Here is a 9929-nt window from a genome sequence, read left to right as displayed (position 1 = left end):
TAAGTAATTTCCGTAAATACCAGTATTTTATGATCCAAACAAATTCCAATTGATATTATGTAAATTAATTGTTATGCCTGAGTACTCCATAAAGGTCTTCATGAGTTCTTCTCCAGTGATTCTACAATTTGTAAAATACAATGTCCCTTATATACAGATCAAACCTTGTTCTACATCCATTATCCATTTTTTCACTGACCACGTTACATTACTTTGTTGTTCTATTATTAAAAGCAGTTATTATTTGGGTGGTCATTCCATCACAGTAGGAGTTTTTAAACACTGTGTCCTCTCACTGTCCATTCTATTAGACACTCCTACCTCATCTCATCTCATCTCATCTGTTACTACACAATTTGTGGTGGTCATCCTCTAGTCCATTATCGATGCTCACTGCTGGACTGAGAATATTCTCAGTCCAGAAGTGACACTGAGGTGTGTAAAAACTCCAGCAGCACTGCTGTGTCTGATCCACTTGTGTAATGAAAATCATTGCATGGACTAAGGAACACTTACAGAAATCATTGTGTGTAAACACAGTCCGATGTGAAATTCAGAAATGCAAGTGAAAGCTGTTTTAATGCTTTGGCCCAAAGGAGACAGCATAAAAGACTTCAAACTGGATGTAAATGATGAATGTTTAACAATTCTGAATGGTCTGATCCAACATGTTAAAAGAGTACTGATAGTGCTTTAATGTGGCAGTTCTTTTTGTAACTAGAAAATTCAAAAATAATAAGCTATAATGTTGTAAATGTACATATTGTTTTTGGCCAGAAATATTTTTACATAGTTTAATGCCAATTGTGACTCCTCAGTTTGTCTCCTTGCATTCACACGATCAATAGCTGAGATTATACACTCATACCAGCACCAAACACACAGCCCAGTGTGAACACTATCATATCAGCATCACTGATGTGCTAAACAATGATTCACAACGCCAACAATTTTCAGACAGCAGTGGTCCTGTGGTTACAAACTGAACAAATTATAAAGAAGTAGAAGAAGCTCATAAAATGCCGCTTAATGAGCTTCAGCCTGAAGCTGTATCAGTATGTGTAATGTGAAGCTGTTTGTCTGGTGAGTGAAGGTCAGAGTAGGTGTTTCTATCCTGGTGGTCACTGTGTGGAAGCACAAGAAAGGTGTTTCTAATAAAGTGGCCAGTGACAGAAAGCACTAGGGTTGCCACCCGTCCCATAAAATATGGAATCATACTTTATTTGGGAAATAAATATTGCATCCCGTATTGAATCAATTTGTAACATTAAATGTCCCATATACACAGATCAAACCTTGTTCTACATCCATTATCTTCACTGACCATGTTACATTATAATTGATCTATAATTACATACTGTATTTCTTATGTTTATCTGTTCGCCCTGTTCTTTAATAGTTCCTTTCACACAGCAGTTATTATTTGGGTGGTCATTCCTTCACAGGTCATTCCATAAATGTACAATCCACGTGTCTGTCACACACAGATCAACACTAAAGCCCTCCTCCCTCCGCTCCTCTGTGTGCTGCTGCACTGGTTAACTACAGATGTGTTATCTAAAAACAACTGTATTTATCTGTACAAAAAAATATTTCTTAGATTTAAAAAAATTGTACAGATTTCTGTGTATTTTGTGTCAAAATGGTTATATTTTTGAGGAATACAATGTCCCGTTATCATTACATAAAATATTATAATAAGTGGTTTACTAAAAACAACAGCATAAAACATACCACTGCTGCGGGTGCCCCGTCTTACAGGTGTTGGGCCTGTGGTGGATATGGCTCAAAGAAGCAATGGTGGGCGCCCCTTATTTTAAATTCTGAAAGGTGGCAACCCTAGAAAGCACAGAACAGGTATAGCCAGTAAATAAAAACAAGAAATATGTTTCTAATAAAATAGCCAATGACAGAAAGCGAAAGGTGAAAACAACAAAGGTGTTTCTGTTAAAGTGGCCAGAGAGTGAAAACAAGAAAGGTGTTTCTAATAAAAAGTCTTCAGTGAGTAAAAGCACACGGAAGGTGTTTCTAAAGTGGTCAATAAACTGAAGCACATGGTAGAGTGTTCTAGTCAGTGAATAGGAGTACAAGACAGGTAGTTCTAGTAAAGTGAATGGTAAGTGTATGATAACACGGGAAGCTCAGTTGATCCGATTTAAACTGTAGATTCTGACGCCATCTAGTGGTGCAGTAGAGCGTGTGGTTGTGTTGCTGAATCAGAACTGAAGCTCTGTGAGCTGCACATGTTTTTCTGCTCAAATAAACTTGATCTAAATGACTAGTAAAAAAGTTACTGAAAAATAATTCAGGCATTCCTTTTATTCATTTGGCTTTTTTTTCCTGTTCAATCTGTCATCTTGGGACAAACATCTTGTTAAATGTTCATAATATTAATTTCACCTAATATTTTATTATATTTTGTCTCTGTACTTGAGTGAGTTGGAGCTTAAGCTGTCTACCATTTTGTGTTAAAATATCGAGGCAATTAAAATTTTAGAAAATTTTAGAAAAGCAAAATATATATTTGAAACAGAATGTTCACCCTGCAGCTTGCCATAACAGGGTGCTTTAGTCTAAAGTATTATAAACATGAGAAATATTTAAATTAATTAAAAATCTCAAGACATTTTGTGATCATTATGAGACGTTTACAGTATTCAGATTAGGAATCACATAAACACAATTGCTGATCAGAAAGGCCAGGAATGAGTTAAAGTAAAAACAGATGTGTTCTGTGGACCTTAGAGAGAGGGGGGCAGAGTCAGGAGAACTGCAGACTATATAGGGGACCCTTAAATAATAGGTTGAACTTTTATTTTGGAATTGAGCGCGCCATGAAAAATCCCTCTCGTTGTTGTCGGATCTGTTGTCACATAGTAGCTGCTGGTGTTGTCTTACCTCGCGCCTTTAGTCTGAAATTCATCTGTACCACAGGGGCTGATCTGCTGCTCTGTGTAGTTTGTGTGGAGAAGCTGTAGTTTTGTGTAGTTTAGTGATTGTTGTTGTTGATTAATTCGGTTTGTATCGGTTGTGTATGTTGTGTGATTTACTCTGTTGTTTTTTATGTGCTTTAATGTAGGGGGTTGTGTAGTAGTATAATGTTGTGTAATTTGTTAGTGAGGAGTTTAAGGTAGTTTGCACTAGTCGCGGGTCTTGGGTTAGCTGGGATCTGCTGTCAGCTGCAGGGTTTGTGGTGAAGATGGCAGCAGCAGCAGCAGATCTCGCTGTCTCAGAGTCTCAGCTGTGATCCCGCTACACTGTGAGAGAATTATGGAGACGGTGGGTGAAGATCAGAAGCGGCCTGAGGAAGGAGACCATCAAGATGATAAAGTATGGTGTTTAAAACGAGTCGGCAAAGACAGCGGCTGGTTACGGCTAACCGAAGACACTGAGGTAACGGTACTGGATGAAGCTAAGCTAACCTGTAGCTAAGCTGAGCTAAGATAGCTAGCTGTTTTTCCTGTGTGTTTCAGCTAGGCTAGGTTAACCAACCCTACAAATTGCCACGTAGCCTATAATGTCCCGTTTTATCCAAACTGATTTAACCTCAAACTCTGAAAAAACACGGGACACTACAGTAAAAACGGCTAGGGCGAGAGTTTGAGGTGCAGTTTTCTAACGCTTTTATAGTAAACAAGGCTAATGCTAATGCTAACTCTGAGCAGCGTTGTGACGCTCACTGAAGGCTAGCTACGCTAAGCTAAGTTACCTAACCTACAAGAGGAGACTTAAAGCTTCAGAATTCCCTTATTATTTCTGTCAGTGTTTTGTCTGTGTAGGTGTGGGAGGTTAGGAAAGTGTAACATTTAAAAATTAATGACATAAGAGTTCTTTACAGGTTTCTGACAGAAGCAAATGTCCCTCTACAGAGATTTCCTCTGGCAGCTTCTCTATAGGAAATATTGTGCAATCTCGATTAACCCATTTTGAAAATTGCATTAAAGTAGATATTCAATTAATCAAGTTAATTTACCTTTCTGCCCTCATAGGTTAATATATAGTTCCAGCATAAAAAGTGCCAGCGTAGGGTGTTTTTTTTTTTTTCTTTCTTTTTTTGTAGACATTTTCTTCTGTTGCAATGAAAGACTGTATTCAGTGGAAGTATTTGTAAAAAAAAAAAAAAAAAAAGTGTTAACAGCAATGCTAATACTCTATAATATGGGTTACAGGTAACAGTAAAAAGCATTGATAAGTAATGTCTCAACAAATTATTGACACTTTGTTAATTATTGACACATTTTAATGCTTAAGAATTTAGAAGTAATAATGGAAAGGGACATTATTTAAGCACACCTTAACTAGTGTCAATTAGTAATTTGGTGGAACATGGTCTTTGTGTATATACTGGTAATTATTTTGTTAAATCCTGTTACTGCAATCCCTTAATTTTGTTTTTGTTGTTTTTTTTTTTTGTTTTTTTTTTCCCTTTTTCTTAAACCCAGGTTACCATTGGTCGTGGCCTGAATGTCACTCATCAGATCCTGTCAGTGAGTTGTCCGTTGATGATCTCCAGGAATCACTGTATGCTAAAGCAAAAGGAGGATGGGCAGTGGACAGTTACTGACAATGAGGTACACTACCGTACCTATCAATTTTGTGCCAAAACCCTTTTGAACTCTTAATCTTTTCCTGAATTTATAATACTGTCATTGTGGTGGTGATCATTATAATTTTCCCCCAATTAAAATAACTCAGATTTCTGATCACTATGCACTAGAATGTGGGGGGAAATTGTACTAATCAATAATGTCCTTCTTCCACCATCACATCAGTCATGAAAGAGAAGCAAACACTCAGCTATCTCAAAGACCATCCCAATACTGTGTGTTCACATACAACAATAGAGAGTGATAGCTTTGAATAAAATAAGATTTATAAGAGAATATGTTAAATTATAGTGATGTCTGAGATTTAATGGTGCATGGAATCGTTTGCTAAAAAGGATTGTAATCACGTTGACATCTGAGATTTACACCCTCTAAATCTTCTGTAATTCTTACTGCTGTTTCAGAGCATGAATGGAGTGTGGGTAAATGGAGTTCGCATTTCTGCTCGGAAACCCTACACCCTACAGCAAGATGATGTTGTGAGGTTCGGTGTCCCTTTGGATAGCAATCCGGTGGAATTTGAGTACGTCCTTATTCACCAAAGTCTTAGCAAAATCAAAGATTTCTTGACTAAAGCTGTTGTTGCCGAAGCTGGACCAAATGCTTCGGCCCTTAAACCCAAAAAGTCAAAGCGCAAGTTTGGTACGGATGAAGCAGAACCAGGTACAACTCTGGATTCCAGGTGCAAGCTTTATCGCAGTTCTGCAACCGACAAAGCTAGTGCTCAGCCCTGTCCAACAGATATACCTGCCTGCAGGTGGCCTGATGACCCACCTGGAAGCTCTGCTGACTGCAGCAACAGCAGCCAGCAGCTGGCTACACTACGGCGTTACAATAACAACCTGCGAGCGCTGAGGGATAGGATGGGGGCCACTCAGAAACAAGCTGCAGAGTTAGAGGGGCAGGAAAACACAAGTCCTGAGCAGCAAAGAAAAATGTTGGAGCTGCAGGAACAGATGGAGGTTTTACAAGGGCAGCTGAACTCCCAGCACGAAATGGCCCTGCAGCGTGTGAATATGCTGGAGAAATCTGTCTGTGAGGAGGAAAGGAGGCTGGAGGTGAGGCACTCACAATGTATCATTTGTTCATTGTTATCACCTTAGTCCTTTGGATTTTCTCACATTCAGATTCAAATTGAATGTCTCCTGCTATAGAACAGCAGGAAGATAAATAACATACTAAATAAAAAGACAAAAATAACACAAACTAAAGCATTAAAAACTACATAAAACTGTCATGTAAAATTTGTCCTTTAGCCAGTCACAATGTTGTTTCAGTTTTCTATTGTCCTGTCTACCAATTATTATTTTAATCAGGGCTATGTATATCCAATAATATGAAAAAACAATGTGAAAGCATGTGCTGGGGCTTGCTTTGATACCAATAGAGTGTTTTTTTGTTGTTGTTGTTGTTGTTTTTCAAAAAACATTCTTTATTCTAGGTGACGAAAGCTCAGCAGAAGGAAGATGGCCTAAAGAAACAACTGGAGGAGGCTTTGAAAGAGGTAGGAGATGAAACAGCTCTGTAACCCTACATACTAACCCTTACATGTAGCAGTCATTTCAGCATTTATATCGTATCTGTTTATTTATTTTTTATTTTTTAAATTGCAGCACCGAAAAGTGATTGAAGAGCTTCAACATGCAAGACAAGGTTTTAAGGAGGTTCTTCAGGCCAAGGATAAAGAGTTAGAGGTTACCAAGGTGATTCCTCTGAGATGTAGAATCTGATTACATTTACACCAAAACTTTTCAACTTGTTTTCCTCTCACATTTGATTCAGCAGGAGTCCTAGTGATACTTACTATTTACTAGCAGATTAATTGGAATTTAACTAGGTAGAAACTAATGGACAGAGAGCCCGTATCATATGCCAAAATTTCATTAGACATTTTGGCAGAATAGACATTTTGGCACAATTTGATAAGCACAATAATCTGATTTTATTAATTTACTCCAATTGCTCAGATTATATTAAGGCAAATATGGTGGATTAAGAAAACGTGATAAAGAGGTAGTTCTAGTAATCCGATTTTTTTTGTATAACGTACCCGTACTCTGATTTTTTTTTGCTGTTCTCAGTACACGCATTAACATGAACACTGGATAGGACAGATGCACATTCAAAACTAGCTTGTCTCCTCCTTTGCAGCAAAAGGGGCAATTTTGTGTATTATTCAAAATCATAAAAAGGGGGCCCGTCTTCACAAAAAGCTGCAGCAGGATGTTTTTTGTAAGCCTTTTCCATTTTCTGATTATTCAAATCCAGGTAAATGATCTGATCAGATTACTGAAAAAATCAGTTTTTCTATGGTTATCAGATTACTATGTGAACGCACCTTTTTTTGTGTCAGAAAAATCACAATACTGTTTCTGTATTAAAACAGCCATACTGTACAGCTATTATGACAAATTATGGTTTAAAATAACATTTCTATTTATAATGAATTTAGAAATTTATTTTCACTGTACTTTCTTTCATGCAGGAGGAGAAGGAGAAAGCACGAGCCCAGAAAGAGGAGGTTGTTACACAGATGACTGAAGTGCTGGAAAATGAACTGCAGTGCATCATCTGCTCTGAGCTTTTTATTGAGGTATGGCCTTCATGTGGCACTGAGCGTGCTTCGCAGGACTTCTGCAACACGAGTTGGCCACCTGTGTGGATCTATTGAACTTTTGTTTGTTTTTATGCTATACATAACTTGTAAAGCTCTACAGCTGTTTAACTGATTACTTAAATCAGTCATTGATTGTTACATGGTAACTTGGAGTCTATGATTTCCCTAGAAAGCTTGATTGTTTTTGCAGTGAATGACTGTCAATGATTGTGTCTGTATTCTTATCATATGTCTCAGGCTGTGACGCTGAACTGTGCACACAGTTTCTGTCTTCACTGTATCTCAGACTGGCGGAGACGAAAGGACGAGTGTCCGATCTGCAGGCAGGCGATCCTCTCCCAGACCCGCTCTCTGGTGCTAGACAACTGCATCGATCGCATGGTGGAGAACCTTAGTGCTGAGATGAGGGAGAGGAGAGTGGCACTAATTAGGGAGAGGAAAGGTGAGAGGTGCGTTCTCACCTTGCATTTCTGTAGCAAGTGCTACAGGTGCATCTCAAAAAAATGAAATACTGTTGAAAGTTCAATTATTTGAATAATTTTATTAAAAAGCAAAGCTCTATTATATAGATTTATTACACACAGATTGGTCTATTTTAAGCATTTATGCCTTTTTATTGTTGATTATGGTTTACAGACAATGAAAACCCAAAAGTCAGTATCTCAGTAAATTAGAATGTTTTATAAGACGTATTGGTACTTTTGGCAGTGTGTGCAGTGTGCTAAGTCCTCCTGGAAAATTACATCTGCATCACAATAAAGCATGCCAGCCCAGAGAAGCGTAAAGTGCTCAACTGCTTTGTGGTAGGTGGCTGAGCTGACTTGATGTAATACAGTGGACCAACACCAGAAGATGACCCGATGACCCACACTGCCAACCGTTGGTCTTGTATAATATCAAAATTTCTGAGAAACTGACTTTTGGCTTTTCAACTTTTCAATTATGATTATTATGTTTTTTAGATGCACCTTTAAATCATTTCCATTTGCTGTAAGAGATTGATGCTGAATGCACCACATAGACAATGACTTCCCATTACATGTGAGCCTTTTAAGATTCATAGCTAGCCAAAACTGTTATTGCATATAAATATGATTGACATTCCAGCATATAGAAGGTTCGTTACACTTTCCTGTTTAAGGTGTGGAAATTATTATGGTAGACTAGCGCATTTCAGTCTCTTGCCAAGCCTTGGCCCAGATTTCTATAACTCTCTGCTGGAACAGTGTTTACTGTAGTACTAGGTCATCTATTTATTATTCATCATGGTACAAATAGACATCAATTATAATAGTTAACATCATATTAATATAAGTGCCATTTATTCTCTAAAGGTTCTTGATGTTCGAATATCTACTTCAGTTTCTGTCTCATTATTGCTGTTCGATATTGAATATTTGTTTTTTATCATGAATAGTCTTTGATCAAGATAACTGCCTGAACTTCACCTCCTAAAATGTGTCGAAATTCATTATTGCACTAATCTGGAGATTAGTGCAATAATGCACTAATGCACTTTAACAGTGTTAAAATTAATGTTAATTACATGTTTAAATAAAACAAAGCCCTTTTGTTTGACCACAAAACTATTTTTTTTTTTTCTGAAAACAATTAAAAAGGTTTTTTGAAGAAATCCTAATATACTTAATACTTTTCTGTTCAACTTGAACATAAACAAGAAGAAATACATTGACATGCCAAAAGGCATGGTACAGAATTTAGCGTACTGGTTTGAATTGTAATTTCCAATGGAAACTAAAAAAGCAGCACTCACCTGGAGGATATGCGTGTGGGGGTCTCCTGTACTTGAATGTTGATGTGACTTCTGATTAGCTTATCTATTCACACTAGCATTTCTAGCAAGATGAAACCAATCATTATTACCCACTGTGTTGTCCATTGTGTGGGGTAATGCCTTCTATGACGTATTCTCTGTACACGTGTGACACTTATAATACACAGAACTTTGGAAAGGTGAAGTCCCATCTATCTGGAACCCGCTATCCGGCCTCATTAAAACTCTAATAATTCACACCGCCTTGCATGAGCACACTGACCTGTGTTCAACCTCACTCACAACTTATACAGGTGCTGGACTGAACCATGATATGTGTTTGTCTACTCAGGTCAGAGCAAAGCTCCTGTGGCAGTGGTAGTTATCCAGGACGACAGCAGCAGCAGCAGCGACAATGACTCTTCAGTTTACTTATCCACAGAGGGCTACCTGATCAACCCCAGGATACCATACTGCGTCGACACCAGTGACTCGTCTTCATGGAGTGATTAAAACCAATAACAGTGTTCCTAGTGAAACACTCGCTCACTTGAAGAATGTGAAGTGTACAGATCATATTTGTGTTTTTTTGTTTCTTATATGATTGTAGATCAATGTACCATATTTGTTTTGTTTCCTTATATAAATAAAATAGGTTTATTTGTTTCGCATTTGCTGTACTTTTGATTTTAGACATGTAGATAGCATCACTGTCCCATCAGTACTTTGAAACTTGATTATCTTTTATAGTATTACAGATTCATGTGCTCTTTATTGTTTTCAAAATTTGTGTTTTTGAGTGAACCAGGAGAAAAATTTTTAGAATGACATGGAGTAAAATAATTTGTATGATGAATAAGAAACTACTGTCTCAAAGCAAAGTTTTGTTAGGACCAGTGACAAGGGATAGATGTATCATGATCAGCCTCTC

The 9929-nt window shown here is 37.5% G+C and overlaps 1 protein-coding gene across 2 annotated transcripts; it reads left to right on the top strand.

The window, feature by feature from the left end:
* The first annotated feature begins 2810 nt into the window (after positions 1–2810).
* rnf8 (ring finger protein 8, E3 ubiquitin protein ligase) lies at positions 2811–9669 on the top strand. Of its 2 annotated transcripts, none has more exons than XM_007255493.4 (8): positions 2811–3393; positions 4443–4571; positions 5012–5665; positions 6049–6111; positions 6221–6310; positions 7093–7200; positions 7462–7673; positions 9351–9669. In XM_007255493.4, the coding sequence occupies exons 1-8, from the start codon at positions 3271–3273 to the stop codon at positions 9415–9417; spliced, it is 1446 nt and encodes a 481-aa protein (XP_007255555.3). In that variant the 5' UTR covers positions 2811–3270; the 3' UTR covers positions 9418–9669. The 2 variants fall into 2 exon arrangements, with proteins under 2 accessions (XP_007255555.3, XP_007255554.3); XM_007255492.4 differs by having other exon boundaries at positions 2812–3393; positions 7462–7666.
* Positions 9670–9929: the final 260 nt, after the last annotated feature.

Source organism: Astyanax mexicanus, chromosome 1 (assembly GCF_023375975.1).
Source record: "Astyanax mexicanus isolate ESR-SI-001 chromosome 1, AstMex3_surface, whole genome shotgun sequence".
NCBI classification, from domain to species: domain Eukaryota; kingdom Metazoa; phylum Chordata; class Actinopteri; order Characiformes; family Acestrorhamphidae; genus Astyanax; species Astyanax mexicanus.
The sequence above is the reverse complement of the archived record's forward strand: the minus strand, read 5'-3'. Positions and strand labels throughout refer to the sequence as shown.

Excerpts from the sequence above, each read along its gene's own strand:
- rnf8 (XM_007255492.4), top strand. The coding sequence starts at position 3,271 with ATGGAGACGGTGGGTGAAGATCAGAAGCGGCCTGAGGAAGGAGACCAT. Across the intron at positions 3,394-4,442 it reads GGCTAACCGAAGACACTGAG|GTTACCATTGGTCGTGGCCT; the intron begins GTAACGGTACTG and ends TCTTAAACCCAG. Across the intron at positions 7,667-9,350 it reads ACTAATTAGGGAGAGGAAAG|GTCAGAGCAAAGCTCCTGTG; the intron begins GTGAGAGGTGCG and ends TTGTCTACTCAG.